Below are 18,464 nucleotides of genomic sequence, written 5' to 3' on the forward strand. Positions count from 1 at the left end.
GCTTTCTGTCCTGGAATGGCCATGTGGGTACCACCCAGAGTGAGTTGCTTACGGATGGACAGCTGTCCCTGCCTGCTGTTCAGCAGCAAAATGGTTAACTGTGATGGCAGTCCTCTCTTAAGCAATTAAATAATTAGCTTTCAGAGTTAACACCCTATTAAGCCAAAGGGAGGAAGTTCACACCTCTCCTGGTGTTATTGTTCCAGTCTGGCTGGCTGCAGCAGCAGAATGACGCTAGTGCCTTGGTTTGTGTTGTGAAGGTTATCTTTGCGGCCAGAAGGGGTAGAAAGAAGAAACTTCATTTACAGAAAAGGAAGAAAGCACAATACAGCAAAGCCTCTGGGAAGACTGCAGTGCTGTGGGTTCCAGGAGTTGGTTTATGTGTGGATTTTTTTTGTTTGTTTTTAGCTGTCGTTTCCACTTTCAGTTGGGTAGAAGATTCTGCTATGTTGAATAAGACAAAGCACTAAAATTAAATAATGTGCATTGTATTATGTGACTTTTTATAATCTTGCACATCAAACGTAATTAATTTACCTTCAAGTTTGGGGGCATACAGAACAGCGTATCATGAAGGCACTGCTCTGTGGGTAACCTTGGCACCCTTGGTAGGATTCTTCCATAGGCAGGAGAAGGTCTATAGTGCTGCAGGTGGCTGTTGTCACCCTCCTGCATGCTAGTCTGTCTAGCTAAGGTGAGCCCTTTAGCATGCCTGTAATGTTCCATGCTGGAGGAGGACAAATCCCTTCCAGTGTCTTAAATCTACATTAAACTTTGTAGCGTGACAGTAAAAGTGGGGGAGCACTGTCAGTTGGTAATGGTGACATAAAGGATGTGCTCGGTTCCAGTGTGAGCAATGGTTACGTTCCCTTTCCATTCACACCCCCGTGTGATGGCTGATTCTGCTGAGGTAGCTAGTACAAAATTATTTACTTTTGTTTCTTGTTTCTTTGTTATTTTTTCTGCTGTTTTAATGAGCTGAAATGGGATTACTAAAGGACAAGCTCTCCCCTGCAAGAATTCTCCCCCGCAAGAATCTGCTAGCAAAATCTCAGTTCTGGTCTGTGGGGGCACAAGGAACTCAGATCAGATGATGGCCCTTGTGATCCTTAAGTGACCATAAAAAATCAACATCCTGAATTCCCTAGACTAATTTGCAAATGGACACATTTGAACTGCACATTAGCAAGCTAATGCTCATTTAACATATTTTCCTATCGTTCATGGTGACCTCTCCTCCAAAGGAGGAGAAATGCTGCAGGTAGAAAAGGGAATTGGTCACGCTATGGTTTTTTTTTTTTCATTTTTTTCCTGTCTCTGGTCTCAAGCCCAAACCCAAACCTAACATTAAGTACATATAGATCAGGGTAAACCACCTTTGCCTCTCCCTGGTGTTGCTGCTTTGTAAGATGTGCTGGGATATTCTTATCAGGGAGCAAAGCTGGGTTTATGCTGGCAGAGAAGTAAGGGTCTGGCCCAGCTCCAAAGTTCACAGCTTTTTTGTATGTACATGTTACAGTTTTAGGGAATCGTCCCAGAAATAACACTCGCCTGGGAAATACTTTCCCATCCCACTCTAACCTTCCACTCACTTTTCCTATGGTTGAATTTGCAACGTCAAGACTTTTTATTAAAAAATAAATGGCCAACTGACAGTAAGTGGGAAATTACCCTTGAATTCTTATATTTTGTGACAGAACTTCTATTGCATGCACAAGAGCCCACGAGGGCAGTGCCTGAGCCAATTCAAGGGGTGTCTGTGAGTTGTTACGGGGTTAGGAGGCAGACCATGTAGAAATACAGCAACTGATTTCTTATGTTTGATGATCCCCAGTAACACAAATCTCTGAATACACTGGAATATTTTAAGAAATTTGTGTTTTTTCTGTATTTTATAGACAAAACATGTAGTAACCTTTTCATACAGAAACCAAGAAAATATAATTAAGGGTTGTTATTTGTCTGTGTGGCCACTTCAGCCTTCAAGGGACTACATTCTTGTGATGGAAAAAAAATGTATGAGATGGTGTGATTCCTTGAGTATCACTCCCTGGGTGTAGTTACATGGTTCAATTTTGTCTGGTTCTTATGGGTTTGGATAAAAGGCAGAGAGAACACAAAAATCAAGTTTGTGATGGAAATTTCATGAAAAAGAGCCTGACTGCTCCCTCTCTCCCAAGAGGGCTGCAAGAACGTCAGTGTGAGGTCTGGGATTTTTTTTTTTTTTCCTTTAAGAAAATATTTACTGGTTCTTTTCTACATTCCTTACACAGTCTAAACAACATAGAAGCCAAGGAGAGCTGGGTTTGGATTATGAACTTTTCCAGCTTTTTTAGAGCTGAGCAGTGAAATTGCTGATAAAACCAGCTTTTTTTCTTTTTTTTAAGCTGTTCACTTAGGGTACATCTAAACCGAGGTCGTTTTCTCATCATCTTTAAAATTGCTCATGATAAAATTGTTCAACACCCAAGGATACCTGTATCTGTTGGGGTCATGCTACCCTCTTTCTCTTTGAGCTAGGTAAAAGATACTAGTGCCCTCAGCCCCAGGTGTTTGCTGCTTGTCACTAGCTCCCCAGCCAGATACCATCCCCTCGCTAATCTGCCAGCCCAGCCTCGTTAGTAACAGCATGCTGCTCCTTGAAGGTCTGCCTGTTTGCTTTGGTTGAAGACGCTCTGGGGTTCTTGCCCTGGCACTGGGCAGAGAAGGGGACACTTGTAACAGAGGCCAGTGACAAGAAGCCGGTTAGCAGCCATAACCTTTTCTCCTGGCACAGCTGTTTGCGGAGCTCCTATTTGCTGAGGCTTGTCAGAAAAGCTGGCTGGATCAATGTAAATCACTTAAACCTGGACCCGTGGTCTTGTTACTAGCAAGGTGCCACTCCTTTAAATGCCATGATTAATAGCTAGCATCTGTGGGGATATCCTGCCCATCAGTGGCTACAGCAAATTGATTTCAGGAGAAATCAGAAAATTGAAAGGAGAGTTGGGGAAATGTTGTGTTTCTGCTAATGCAGCCACAGACTTAAGTGATTTGCAATTGCTCAAACAACCATTTTTTAGCATCTTTAATGCCTGCTGGCATTGGAACGTTCCCATCTCATGCCGATTGTTCTGACTAGCGTTCGGCAAATGGATGTTCTGAATCCTTTGTGTCTCCTGCAGTGGGTGGAACGGGGTCGTGCACGTGTGGGAGTGGGCAAGAGGATGAGGCAGCTCTTGGGGAGGAAGGCTGGGAGGTGGGTTACAAGGGAAGGGACTGCACAGAGCCCCCAGCCTGGTTGGATGGAGTAGGTTGCCTCGGGAAACGCTGACCTGCGCTAGGAAAGAAGGGGCCACATGGGGCTGTTGAGGCGATCGCTCTGGTTACTGCTTCATTGGGTTGTTACTTTTCCAACCTGGGAGAGAGATATGCCGCAATGTCCCAGGCATGTTTTGATTTTGCCTAGCTTTAAATGCTGCTGGGATATAACCCCCTGTTACACATGCTTTCTGTTATAGCTATACATTGACCCTGTGTTTTCAGCATTCACCTTGAATTTCAGAGGTTGGCTGGTAAAGTGATGTCAGCAAACCCACCAGTGAAGATTTATACCAGACCTCTGTCTTCCTTTGATAATGGATTAAAAAAGATCCCTGAATGGAATAAACTGTATTGACAAAATGACTTTTTTGTCCCCTTTTATAATTACATTTTTATTACTTTTTTTTTCCTGATAGCATAACTGTGGGGAAGAAAGAATTACACCCTATATGGCATAACAGTATCAGCAGAAATCCTGCAGTAAAAAGAAAATAAATCCATATGCTTTATTTTAGAGGTCAAGAACAGTCTAAAGTTACTTTTCTTTTAAGTTGCTGGATGCTGCCTAAAGGTTCAGCTGCTTTTTGTCTGCGGCAGACCCAGAGCACCCACTAAGACACACCAAGCTAGATCTCATGGCTCACGTTACATGTATTAGCTCAGCCATGGTAACCTGGTTGTATGTCTACTGATTCAGGCTTAGGGTTGAGGACAGCTTAGGTGAAGGTGGCTGATGAAGGTAGTACTGCTACCTGTACAGCTCATCTGTTCATCAGTCAAATCCTGGGCTGTGTCAGCTCACAGACATAGTTTTAAGGCAAAACAGCACTGGTGATACTTGTCTTAAAACACAGTGTTGTGAGCTATGGCAGTTCAGGTGCAGCCTGATGAAGAGCTCAGGTACCCAGGGGTGAAGGAGAGAGGAGGTGGACAGGAGGAAGCACACAAGCTAAATGCTCCTGCCCATCCGTCAAAGCCATGAGCCTGGCATTGTTCAGGAAATGGATTTGCCAGCTCTATCGCTTCAAGGATGCTCTTGTTGTCACAACTGCTATGGCTACACTGGCAAGTCATTCGATGTATACACATGATTGACGATATTTGAGTATGGTGCTTGTAAGTAAATGAGTACAGCTTAAGGTGAAGTCACTTCTCGTGTTTCATTGGGTCTGACCCTCCTAACCTGCCATGTATCACATTTCAGAATGGCTGAGGGCTTAATGTCCCACTAAAATACAGCGGGTGGGCATGTTGACTGGAAGGGGTATCTTGGGCTATAGCTAGTAAAACTACCTATAGGTATAGCTGTTTGCAATATGGAAGTCTGATGTGTGTCTTCAAAAGTGGTCCATGTTTCTTTAGCTAGGTAAACTGATAACTCTGGTTTCTGCCCATCCAAAGCTTACATGTTTGATCCAAACTTTTTTTCTTTAAAGTCTGACAAAACTCGCTGGTGTTAAGCAATGTTAATTGAGCTAAGTTACTGTTTTCTTTTATTGTGCCAGCAGCAAATAACCTTCAATAGATGATCTCCTGCTACCATTTATTCCAGAGATGACTTTCATGGATAGTGGTGGTGTTTGTTAAGACTGAGATCACTTTGCTAACAAAGAATTTTCCAAGGCTGAGATGAGGGATAAATCTGCTTATTTTGTTTAGTCTGAAATGACCTTCTGCAATATAATGGAAATAAAGGGATGTCTGATTTCTTTATTCTTTATGAGTCATCAGGCCTTGTTATAATGTATGGAAAAGTGGAGTTTCCTTAAATGCCACTGTTTTGTCAGGACTAACAGTAGCAGGAATATAACTATTTAGTACTGCATTTTACTGCCCGGGAAAAATAAAGTATACCTTATTTAGGATTTGACCAAACCCAATAAGGTATACCTTATAGGATTTGTCCAAAACCACTCAAGGAGTTAACTAGAAAGCTAAATTTGGAACGAGGTTTCTTGAATGGTCATCCTATTTGATCTAAACTAGGCCATGCTGCTTTGGTGCTTGTGATTTGAACCTGCCAGCTTCCAATATATTCCCTCTTTCTTATTTTAGCAATTCATCAAAATGAAGAAAACAGCAGTCAAGAAATAAGAGGACTAGAAGAGCTCAAGGATACCTCTGATGCTCAGGTAAATGTGTAAGATTAATGGCATCTTGGGGACTTTTTCAGATCTATGAGTTGAAGGATCTGCTTTCAATAGCTCTGGGAAATGGGTTTTCTCGATGTTCTGTGCAGAGAGCCCATAGGAAGGAGAAAGTCTGCTGGATCTTGTCTTATGTGACTATTTAGAATAAGATTGATGATTACTCTGGGAATTAATCCTATGATGTTGCAATTGGACAGCATTCTTCAACTATCTCTCTGCTCTTTTTAGATAATACACACAGCATATACCAGATGTGAAAATAAAATGAGATGTGTTTTAGGAGGCAAGGGCATGTGACATTTTGATTGAATTTTAATCATTGTAAGTAGACATGCAGTGAAATGAGGACACTTAGTAGTCACTCAAGTGTAAGCAACAACCTTTTTCTTTCCTTCCCTAACTGCCCTCATTTACAACCAAAGCACACTTTTAGATATTTCTCAGAAGAAACTTAACTGCCTTTTAGAGTATTTTATTGTGAAATTGCTTACCCTTTTTAATTCTGTGAATCTTTCTTTATTAATCTCCAGTTCATTCAATCATTCAGTTCATGCATTCAAACTGTGCAAGCGTAACTGTATCGCTCATTGTATTGGTACTGATTATTGCTTTTAATTTAAAATTGATTTCTCCCAGTCTTGACTGTTTTTTATCTGCTATTCCTCTTGAAAACTGTATGTTTCCCACCGGTTGCCACCTTTTCTTTTTCCTACATATGCAACTTGAAGTTCCTGTCTCTGATTTATCTCCTAACACCTTGCCGGCTAAAAAGCTGCATGCAAGAAAGACAGGATTTGCACTGATGTCTGTGAGCAAGCCTAGCTGAAGGGGTACTAGCCATGTAGCCAAGTTAGCAGCACCTATGTCTTTCTAAAGGTAGGGGCTGCCTCGATGACAGTGAGCCCAGGAGGGGCTGCAGGCAGGCCTGGGCCATGGCAGACACCTGGAGAGTGCAGGCAGAAGGGTTGGGGACCATGCAGATATGCCTACTGCGTCAGTGTGTAACTGGGCTTTTCCAGCATACTCTTCAGAGTCATGCTCAAGCAAGATGTTCAGAAATGGCCTTTTCTTAATTGCACACAATTTCAAATATATTAAAAAAAAAAAGTGTAGTAGGAGCCCTAATGTGTAAAAATTTTGTTACCTGACTTTGATTACTAATTCATGTCAGTGTGGGGTTGATTGCAGAGCTATAGAAAACACCTAGGGGGAAATAATGACCTCACTGAATAAAAAATCTGGCTTTCTGTTTTCTTTTTTGGGTTTCATATATGGTCAGTTCTATTTGATTGTTGTAGTTGTTCCTATTTTTTGAAAATTTTTATTCACATTTATGTCAGAGATGTAAAAAGAAAGACTACAACATGTGTTCTCAAGTAGCCAGCTAATAAGATTGCATGGGCAGATTATAAAAACCTGTAAGAATTTATTATTGGGATATTGATCTGCTCAGCTTATATTCGGCTGGAAACCAGCTTCTAAAATTTGAAAAAATTTGAAACACATTTAAATTAAACAATTATTAAGTGAGCAGTTAGCAAGTGTTCAAGTGCCCAACTGGGAGGAGAGCAGGAGTATTATCAAAGCACCTGTTGCTCCAATTTGTTTGTCAGTGCCGTAAAAATTACATCCTGCAAACACCGAATATGGTTTGGTTTAAGGGTATGAATAATTTTTTTTCACTTTAGCGAGATTTTGCATGTGACTGGAGCAAAGCAAATGATCTTTCAAGGCAGTGGCATATGGTTTTAAGTTTTCAGGTTGATCAAAGGTGAAGCCTGTAATAATTATATTGTTTTCACCAGACACAGAAGGAGACAGAGGTGCAGTGGGAAAAAACCAAACCACCACAAACCTCTTCTGTTAGCAGAGTTGAAGGGTGTGGTGCCTGCTCTAAACACTGCTCTGCGGGATGTAGTCTTGACTTACATTGGAGTTAGTTGACAAAACTGGTAGAAATGTGGAAAAAATTCAGTACAGAGATTTTTAAAAGCAAGCATGCTGTAAACAATGTAAATAATGTAAAAAAAATCCCATCCTGTCTGCTTAGGGCTGTCTTACTTCACCTCCATGTCACTGCTAGCATATTCATTTATGGCCTTTGCAGAGGAAATATTTTCCAATGGATGTGCTGAAACAGAAAATGTGTTGTCAGCATCTTTGCTTTTCCAACCTCAGTAGTGACTAATTTACTTTCCTTCCCATTAAACGTTTTTATTTCATTTCAAATATTGCATAAACACCTTTAATTATAGTAATTTTGTGCTGTGAATGGTAGTAAAGCCTTACTATAAAGCTCCGTTCTTTTATCATTCATTAAATTAAAGCCAGTTAAAATATGCAACTTCACATAAGTTAGTACTTGTATGTCTGTTGGTGTACATGAATTAGAGGACTAAGCACCAACATTTGGGCATGCGGGATTTTGGAGGGTGTGTGCCCGCGCAAAATACAAATTGAAATTGCACTTTGCAAGTAGGACAGCTTGCCTTTACCTTTTCATCTAACAAACAGTTTCAAAGGTATTGCTTGAAAATTAAATTTATATTGACAAGTGAAAATGACCAGTAATAGGAGACTCATATCAACATCTTCCCAACCAGCTTTTAGAAGCTGTCATCAATTAATTAATTAGTTGACCTGGATGCTTTCTTACAAGTATTTAGCAGAAAGATTTACAGTGGAAAGTCAGCATAATTGAGGAAATCAGAATTAAAATGAGGGTTTCATATTTTTTTTTCTTAATTATGAAAAAGCATGTTTAGCCTTTTGTATTTCAAGTGCATTCTTTACTCCCAGAACCAAGCATATTTTTCATGTTCTCTGCAATTCTTTAAATTAAAGGATAGTTGGGGGAGGAGGGGACATGTTAAAATGTAAGATTTCTTCTTGGTGGTTATTTGAAACAGGACAATATGATTCTTTAATGAAATTGCCAGTTTGAATACAGACCATACTCGTGGCAGGGCTGATGGGCTTGTATCTGGAGTTACTTCTTCCCCAGGGTGCTCATCCATGCAGAAAGCAATAATATGCTCTGTGTGAACACAGGTGGAGGGCAAGGGCTGAAAGAGAGCGAGGCCCATGTGTTCAAAAAGTTGTCTTTCTCCAGGATGTTTCTTCCACTTGAACATACTGAAGCCAACTGTTACCTTAAAACTGAAGTCCCCCTTCCTCATCTTAACAGAAGTGGTTTTAACCATTGGGCTTTGCTTCATACACTGACGATCAATAAGCATTTGTTCAGCAGAGTGAACACTGCATTTCTGTCAAAGTCCATCTGACATTTGACGTACAGGGACTCATAACCATCTATTCCACTCATAGGTCATGGTCTGACTTGTCTGGGTGCAACACAAAGGTATGAAAAGTGCCTCCACAGTACTAAGATCCCAGATCCAGAGAGACTGTAAATCTTTATAGTCCTGAAGACCTAATAGGCCATAACACTTAGAGTTGTCCTTAGCCTGGGGGGATTACAGCGTGCAGATGTTACACTCTCTGCTAGAAGCATCCTGAAGCCATGAAATAAGGAGGTTTGTCTCTAGCTGATGTCCCCCAGCCATCAAAGTGTTGTGAAGTGCAGACATCAGACCTCAGCCAAGTCTGTGACAATTGCCTAGGTTCCCTGTGTAAATTACTGGAGAAAAAGGAGAATTTTAGCAAACAACACATCTGACCATTTTTAAATGTCAACTATAGAGTAAAAAAAATTTCTCTTCTTAAGTACCTCTTTTTCTCTATTGATTAAACGAGTCTGGACAACTAATTCAATATATTCTTCCACATTTGATAAAGTCAGTCTCACTCCTGATCTGCAGGTGATAATGGTGTGTCAGAACTGGTTTATAAATCCATGTCCTTGATTTAGAATATAAGAAGCTAATCTCATAGAAAATGTAAGGACCTTCAGGTTAGGTGCTGCAATTCCTTATTTTTTCAGTGGATTTCTGACCTTTGAACCAGTGCGTAGGTTCCTTATGTGGGAAAGCTGGGTTCTCAGGAGGCTGGGGACTAAGCACAGGACATGCAAAGCACAGGCTGCATCTGAATTTCTTTCCTTCTCCAGAGCACAAGTGCCTGATGCAGGCTTGTGAGGAGATGCCTTCATCCAGACTGGAGGAATGTAGGCATGTAAAATTTCTTTCATATAATTCGGTAAGGATGACTCTTTGGACTTGGTCATGGAACCTACTTTTTTCCATCAGCGTTAAAGCACTTACTCAGAAAGTGAATTTGTTTTCCTCCTCAGCTGAAGAAACCTTAACCCACATTTTCCTCTTCCTTGGAGAAACCAGTGGAGTGTAGAATGGTTTGGGTGGGCACTCTCACACCTACAGCTGTCATGGGCAGGAATTTCTCAAGGCCAAAGGACTGGAGCCTGCGTGGCACTACGGGTTAGTGGTCAGGGCACCCCTGGCTTTTGGTCCTGACTCAAGATGTATTGTGAATTTTGGAGTAGATACTGATTCAGTTAAACTCAGGATGAACAGCAGAAAGAAAAGGGTGGAGGAAGTGGGGAAAAAGGTTTATCTGCAGATCGCCTTTAAAGTCATATAGCAATACCATAGCCATGCCACATGCCTGGCCCTCCCAAGGCATATGCTGTTCCCATCAGGAAACATCTGGGCTAATAAAAGCCATGCGGTATCATGGAGCCAGGTCTCAATTACGCAGAGGCTATATCTGTGAAAAAATCATGGACAGTGACATTAGCCACTGACTTTGCAGGAAGCAATTTAGCCCTCATGAGCTAACTCTGTGATGGGTCTGGTATGCTTGTGTGCAAGCATGAATCTGTCTTTATATATATATGGCATTTTTATAAAACAACGAGTGCTGAATGTTTTGACGAAACACTATTGGCATAACTGGAGTAACTGGCAGAATATTAGCCAAAAAAATAGTTCTAACATATTTTTTAAAGCAAATCTCATTTTCTTCCCTAAACAAAATCAGGAGATATTGATTCGTTATTTACAGAATAAATAAATGTGGTGCAACTGCCTTTTAACTCTTGAGGCTGGCATACGTGAAAAAGGGTTGGAGTGGGAGCAGAGGGAGTTATAGCCTGTTATTTTTAGGAGTGCCTTGTGTTGCGCTTCATTCTTTTTCCAGGGCTGTTCCTGGCTAACTTTCCCATGAGTTTTTAACCTCTTGCTCCTGTTCTCTTATGTAACAGGAAACAGGCTGACAGGAACAAATAAAACACAGCGTATCTGATAGTCACACTCAGAGGAGCGGTTGATTTAGTTAGCCCTGCTTTCATTCCTCCAAAGTAGATACATTTGGAGATTCAGATGTGCCTCAGCTCCTTTTCAGTTGTTTCCCACGGAGCAGCAACTTGTTGGCGTTCAGCAAGCGGCATTGAAGTACCGCAAATATGAGAAAACTGATACATTTCTTTTAAGGTTGAAATTTGTGGCAGTGTCATGTCCTGGGATTGTGGATTTAAGTATCTGTTTGCTCTTTCTCCCACCCTTAAGGCAGGGGTTTTGTGCAAGCTTCAGGGAAGAGATGACATCGGACGGATTGAGCTGGTCCAGAAGCTGGCGAGAGAAAACTGCCAGTTTTTGCAGGCGGATAGAAAACCACCAGAGAAGGCAGAACAAGTAAGACATTTCTTGTTTGGGGTTTTTGTTTCTTTCTGGTAGGGGAGGGAGATTTAGGTCACAAAACTGAAATAGCAAAGCTGATGGTCAGAATCCAGGGCACACATTAGTCATGGAGCTGCTGTAGCTGGCTCTCCTCTGGCATTTACATTTCTCTGAAGTGCGTTCAGTTCAGTAATTGTCAACACACTTAAATTATTATGTTGTCATTAACTGTCAGTTACTGTTATTAATATCTTATACACATAGGAAATAGCAGGTGATTTCAGGATGCTTTCTACCAAATTGTTGTTAGTGATTATGAAATATTTGGGGTTTAGGGTGTGTTTAAATAATGTATAAGGTATATGAGTGCTTCAAGTGCTTACTTTAAATTGTCTTAAAATTACTTTGCTGCTGGTATGTTTGGATGCAAGTATTGGCTGGAGCTTTTCAGTGTGAATTAAAAAGAATGGTCTGGATAGGGAATTCAGCAGTTTCTTTAAAAAAATGTGTTTTCAACCAAAAGTTACGCTGAAGAAAGCAGCATTCTGTTTAATGATTCTGAAAGCACTTATTCAGATGTTAATAACTGGATTGAAAATGCACTAAAACTTGACTGCTCTGTTTATAGCACAATGTATCCTAATTTTGTTCTCCTAGTAAAGATTTCTGTTCTGATTGCATATTCACCTAAAGGTGCCCAGGATAATAACTGCAAGAAACAACAAAAATCCCACCTAGTTCTCATGGGTCTTGCTATTATGTATATGTAATTTATTCCATTTTCCGCTCACTGGACAGTAGAAAAAAAGCATGTGCTTTAGAAAAAAAATACTTTTCAGCTCATCTGCAAGCTCATTCCTATTGAAGTAAGGCTGCACAAAGGAAAAGAGAAAGATGAAATCTTTTTTCAGAGCTTCATGCTGTTCTGTTCGGCAGTGTATAAGGTCTAGTCTGGTGTAGTTAAGTATGTAATTGTATCAGTAGGTGCGCACGAGGGAGGAGGGTAGTTAGCCAGGCTCAAATCCCTGAGATTGAATTGTTCCTCAGCTGATCCGCTAGCCATCGACATCTGGCAGAATTTCCATATATCTTTAAACCGTATCAGCAAAGTGCAATTAAAAGTTTAGGTGCTTAAGTAAAGAAGATTTTAAGCCAGGGAAGGTTTCTAATTGTGTTTCAGGATTTGGAAGCAAGATTACAGATGCTGTGGGCATAGGGGAGAGGGGAATATCGGGACTGATACTCCAAAAATTCAGTGGATATTTTTGCTGCTTACTCTGGTCATTGCAGAGGGTGCTGTGGTGTCAGCTGCAGCTCTGTAGCTGCACAAATTACAGTACAGTTCCAAAAATGGAAAGGAAAGAAGTGCTCAGCTTTTCTTCTCCTTTGAAAAGTATGGTACTTAGCAATTGCTGCTATTTAGGAGATGAGTGACTTCAGTTTAGCGGGAGCTAGAGCAAGCGGCTCATATCCATACTAAGTGGCATAATGCAGCAGTTACTGCTCTTGGGCAAGGATGTGCCTTTAGGCCCAGGAGGTGGCAGGAAAGAAGAAAAGTCGCGTGAGAGACAGCAGCAGCACCACAGGTTGATCCTCATGTGCCTTTTAGTTCTGGGTGGGGAGTGTCTTACAGCTAGTGCTGGCAGTAACAAGTTATGGTGCGCTGCTCCCCCCGATGTTCTGCAGGTTGCCGGTTGTTGTAGGGTGGGGGGTGACGTGGCTCTTCCCTACGGTCCAGGCGGGCCATGCCCAGATGCGAGAGACTTGCAGTCCTCGGTGTGGGTGTATTTGCTAAGCCCCCAACCAGTCTATTGTTTCCATTAGGAATAGTCACCAAGAAGGCATTACCGAACATGGGCAAGGTCTGTCGTAGGGTTCTCAGTTTAGCTGACTCAGGTAATTTACTTTCGCTGGAAAAATCCCACACTTTGCTGTGGTGGGGGCGGTGGGTCGCATGCGTTCAGGAAGCTGTGAGCTTCCATCCCTTCCTCTCCCTCCCTTCCTCCCTTGTGGTCTGAGAGCTGCTCTGGCACATGTCCAGGTGGCAGGATTTGGCTGGCTGGGCAGTTTGCTGCTCTGGGCAGCTGTTGCCTCTCTTCTCCAAGGAGAAAAGCAGCAGGCTGGATTGTATTGAGTACCGCTCGGATGCGGGCTTTCAGACCTTCCCGTCTCATCCTGCTGCTACAGAAGTGATGGCAGATTCACTGGCATCAGCTTCCTGCCCAGTCCCCTTGTGCTCACTGTAAATGTTAGAGGAACAACATGTTCAGGGTGTGGTGTCCTTACAAAATGATGTGTGGCATGCCCATCTTTCTTTTTTTTTAAATTTTTAAAAGCATAGCTTAATCTTACGTTACTTTCTTAGAAACACAGGGTAATGGGCACTCGATGTAGGCATTAAAATGGAGCGGCTCTGCATGTTCTCCACAGGACCCTCACTTCTCAGCAAGTATCCCTGCACTAAAGCTTTCACCAGCTTTGCCTCCCGGGGAGCTCAAACTGTGCTTTCACGGATTATCTGCCTTCCTCAGAGGGATGACGTTCGGTCTGTAAATAAGACGCCTGAACACCCTGCCAGGCTCCTCTCCCTGCACTTGGAGAGCCGGCTAGCTGGGCTGGCCTCCTGGCAACCCATCTTGAAGCAGAAACGCTGCTGTTTTGCAGGGGTGTGTGTTTCACTCGGCCCAGGGCGATGTCACAGTTTGAGGCTGGGGGCTTTGTAACCCGCCTGGAAGTAAAGCTGCTCTTTCCAGGATGGCCAAGGGGGAATTTTTGCCTCAAGCAGAGTTCTGGTTTGTTCTCCTCTAGGAATATTGAAAAATAACCCCAATTTGAACGCAGGGTTAGAATTCTGCATATGCACAATTCCTCTCTACGTGTACTGCGTCCCACCCACATAATGGGAAATGGAGTTGGGGCTCCTCTGGTGCCATCCACTGTGTTTCTAAAGCAGGTCTCTTCAGATTAGCACAACCTCACACAGTTTTCCAGCATTAACAGCAAACACAAATGTAGTATGATTGGGCTTTGCTGATTCTTGTACTTTCCTTTGAAGAAGGAAGAGCTGTCAGCCTAATTGAAGAATTTTGTACCCAATGACCCCAATAGCTTTTTTCCTGTACAGTCAATGAGGTGTGGAGCTGCCTGGAGAAATGACCCTCTTTGTGTTCCTAGCATTCTGAGTGCGATGGGGAACTGGGCTGTGAGGAGGACTGGTGAACCCTCCTACCATTCAAATAGCCAACGACCATCTTTATCTGAGCTTGAGGACAGAACTTCCTGACTCACGCAGGAAAGGTAGATGACGTGGATGCACAACAGTCTGGTCTTCCAGAGGTTTTGGGGCACATAAAATACCTAATCGTATTCTTCAAGGTGTGGTGTTGGAGGCTGTGGTCCATGGCCCACAGTAGGCAGGTGAAGCTTGGATTGGTTTGGGTCACTGGTTCAGAAAGACATGAAATATAATTATTTTTTTCTCAGAAAAAGCAGATGGTCTGGAAGAGGGAAAATGGGACAGCTGGGTGGTTCACTGGAGGAAACAGCTCAGTTTGGAGCTATGGTGGCAGAGGGAAGGGAGATTCCTTCAGTTTAGATGTGTTCTGGAGAGTGTAAATTGGGGGATGTATGTGATGATTTTGTATATGCATACATTTTTACTTTATACTTTTAAGCACCCAAGTCAGAAAGTCCATACTGCTTTTGTTTCAGGTTTCTGGTATGCTATCATTTCTCTTCAGATTTATGGTCTGGATAAAAAAGTGTTGTGAAAAATTCCTATAATTTAAAAAGTTTTGTGCACAAGCTCTAGTATATGTGAGCTGCTTATTTGTTTCCAGTACTGCAAACGTGCTGTGACCAGGTTAGACTGGTCTATTGGAACTCCAGATTGTTCTTCTGTAGCACACAATGCCAGGTTCTTCTCTGGTGAATATAATGCTTACAAAGTGCTCTAACTGCATAGGTGCTCACAGACTTGTAGAGGAAAACAAAAAGTAAATTATAGTGATTTTTTTTCCCATTCCCACTTGCTAATGTTAGAATAAGGTTCTTAATTAAGGCACTGAACCTACCATATGTGTTAGGTTTCCTAAAACTTTAGTTTTGCTAATGAACAGAAAGTAGTAGTAAATAAGCTTCTAAATAGGCAGACAAGCTTTTTCTCTGTGCTGTTGCATTCCTACAATGAGATTCAATGTATTGATAAATAAATAAAATGAAATGGCTGCCTAAAATGCACAGAAATTATTTAAATATCAAATGTGGGCTGGAGTTAAAACAACTATGCAAGCTTGCAGTTCTAATTTTATCATTACATGCAAATCACACTCATAAGCCTAGGGAAATGTAAACTGGGATATTTGTATTTTTATGTTATTTAAATATTTTTTTCGATTAAAACAATTGCTTTGACAGAAAATAGACGAAATATCTGTATTTAAATGTTCAGCTATAGAATGAGCCTGCTTTTTTGAGGTTTGCTTACTGTTAGTATTAATTATAATATAGAAAGCAAGCTCTGTATGTAAAGCCATTTGAAGTAATTTGTCATAGCTTTTTTTTACTCAAGCATACATTTGAGATGCATTTGAGGCATAGTTGCACTAAACCATATTTTTTTGGCACTCCTTTTAAGCAACTACAGGCTCAATTAAATAATGCCTTTGTAATAGACATGATACTGTTTGTACAGTATTTCCAGTTATTATTTCAATGAAGCATTGCACTGATTAAGAACACCACGTCTGCTTATAGTGTCATTGTCTTAGTGAAATCGTAAAAGTGCTTTTCACCTCAGCAACAGGGGGAAAATATTCTTTAGATTATAGTACCGTTTTCACAGTCAGGTCAACTGAATAAGCTTTCTACAAATTGACACTAATGTTCAAAGGAGATTTAAGATCCTCTAATGTGTTCAGTAGAGAACTAAAGAATATGAATTCCTTTATTCAACTATATAAATTATATTCCAGGCTGGGGCTCTTCCAGTACTTGTGCATCAATGGGGAGGGGAGTGTTTCCTAAATCCACCTTCTAATCCCTTTACAGATTAATGTATATATTAATTACAGTTACGTATTGTTTAAAAGTATGTAATTACATACAGCTGGAATGTATTGATTCGGTGACTTAGCCAGTTCAAGATGAAAGAGTTATATCATAGGGGGGCAGGTATGTTTTCAGAAGGACAACAGGTACTAGATACTGAAGAACAGTTTTGTTAATTTACTGGGTACTAACTTTTGTAATCAGTGGTCTCATTAAGAAGACAGATGATTTGCTCATTGAAGCAGGTTAGTGGTTGGGCTGAAGATGTTAAAAGGCTTACAAAAAAGATTAACGATTTAGAGCCTCAGGTTGTATAGATTACTCATGACCGAGGAATTTCTTGAGGAAATTTCAGCCATGACACATCAAGGTTATTTTAGGGTGCACCTACCCATCCAGCTGGACGCCCGCAAGGAGACAAGAATGAATGTTAGGACGTGTCCAGAGCTGCAGTTTTTGTTAGTTTGACAAAGCTGTGACCATGCGCTGATGTACTGTTGAATTGATCATCAGTAATCAAGGCTCTGATGGAAAAATATTCCTTAAAATGATGACATCAAATGATGTCTGAATGCAGTGACTGAAATCTGTGCTTACTTTTTAAAAAAAAATCATCGCTGCTTTTGTTTTATCTGCTCTGCCTGGGACAGACCTATTGGGTAGCTTGAGTGCAGATTTACTGCTTTTGGAGGCTATTCTGCATCTCTTGCAGAACTGTGGATCAAGTGGACATAGCTATTATAGCACAGTAAAAGTTTTTGCAGAAACTTTTGTGGCTTGAATAGCTATGAGGTAGTATAGATCTCTGAAGTCATTGAAACAGAATGGATTTAGCGCGTCTGCACAGGAGTTTGCTACTTCCCTTCACACCTCTTTGATCCACCAGCGTTAGCAGAGCGAGCTGTACCGGGGTAAGATGATAGTTTGTAATTTTGACTTAGTCTTCAACTACAGGCCAAGAAAAAAATGGGTCTATCAATAAGGTTGTCAGTTTATAGCTCTGTGTTGAGTAAGAGTAAGTAATTAAGAGGTAGGTACATGCTTGCTGTGGAGGTAACCTGAAGTTCAAGTCTCTGGTCTGAATCAGGAGGAACAGAGACTTGAATCTAGTTCTGTCACATTCTGGAGAGAGTGTCCTATTCCCGACGGTCGATTTTTCATCTGCTGGAATGAATGCATAGCCCCAGGTGATCACCTGTTTTTCATAAGCCAACCTCTTTATCTTCTGAGAAGAAAAGACTTCTGCAGGTCCTAGGATTTTTTTTTCAGTGCAGAACAGGCACAGGCATCTTTTTGAAAGAGAAAAAGTTTGCCAGAGATAAGGATCCTCCAGCTCAGGTGTAGGACTGGGATCATTTGGCTGCTAGGAAAAGCTTTGTTTCAGTCTCTTGCAACACTTCTGTTAAAATAATAAGAAAAGTATTTTTATTTACTATATACTTTCAAGAGGACTTACTATTCCTTTTGTTGAGTCTATTTAATGTGGCCAGAGTTTTAGAGGAGAATGCCCTCTTGCAAGGAGTGCAAAATAGTGGTGAGATGATATGGTCCTTCTTCCTGTAAAAATAAAGCACTTGAGAGGAGTCATGCTTGTGCTTACATGATGTGTTGTGAGCAGAGTATAGGAACATGTCAAGTGGTAAGTTCACTCTTTTCCTTTGAGTCAAGATACATATTCCCATAACACTTTCTTTCCTCCAGATGCTCGGCCTAATGTTTAAAAGAAAAGAAAGCCTAATTTGCTCCTCTTTGATTTATTCTGTAACATTAAACTACTTTGTATAGAAGGAAATTCCACATACACATTTTGCATGCTGGGCCTTCTTTGGTGTGGAACAGTGACTCATTCTTGTATGGGACAATACCTTAGCTACTAGCCTGAAAGGGGTAAAAAGGGCATGTGATATTTGGCAGGCTAAAACCTGGGAGCCAGAACGCTGAATTTTTATTTCTGACTCCATCGGTTATTTAATATATAACCTTCTTCAAATCATGTCACTTCTCTGCACCTTTGTTTACTCATATATAAAATGGGGTCCTAAACATGTAGGACCTTGAAGGGGTGCTATAAAACCTGCAGTGGTTAATGAATGTTGATGAATTGCTTTGAGATCCTTGAGAGGTGGTTTGGGGATCCCAGCAAGCTGGAAGCAGGTTGGACTTTGAGCTGCTTAGGGCCAGGGGGATATTTTTTAAAAACCTGAGCATAGCTGAGGCATGTCCAAGCAGCTGCAGTCACTTTGTAGTCTCTTGGTCCTTGGGCATCGCTTCCGTGGCTGTGCCATCGGCAGCATAGCTGCCCTGACTGCTTGTCCCCAGACCTGGGCTGCCCCGTGTTGTGCTGCTCTGTGAAGAGACACAGGGA

At 41.4% G+C, this 18,464-nt stretch overlaps 1 protein-coding gene across 2 annotated transcripts in view; it reads left to right on the forward strand.

Moving 5' to 3' along the window:
- The window catches only part of RAPGEF5 (Rap guanine nucleotide exchange factor 5), a 165,586-nt gene that overhangs the window by 58,091 nt on the left and 89,031 nt on the right, over positions 1 to 18,464 (forward strand). For both annotated transcript variants that reach the window (XM_052800280.1, XM_052800291.1), the window contains exons 8-9: positions 5,359 to 5,435; positions 10,940 to 11,065. In XM_052800280.1, coding sequence (XP_052656240.1) covers positions 5,359 to 5,435; positions 10,940 to 11,065 — 203 coding nt within the window. The remainder of the gene's footprint in view (positions 1 to 5,358; positions 5,436 to 10,939; positions 11,066 to 18,464) is intronic.

This window comes from Harpia harpyja, chromosome 1 (assembly GCF_026419915.1).
Source record: "Harpia harpyja isolate bHarHar1 chromosome 1, bHarHar1 primary haplotype, whole genome shotgun sequence".
Taxonomy (NCBI): Eukaryota; Metazoa; Chordata; class Aves; order Accipitriformes; family Accipitridae; genus Harpia; species Harpia harpyja.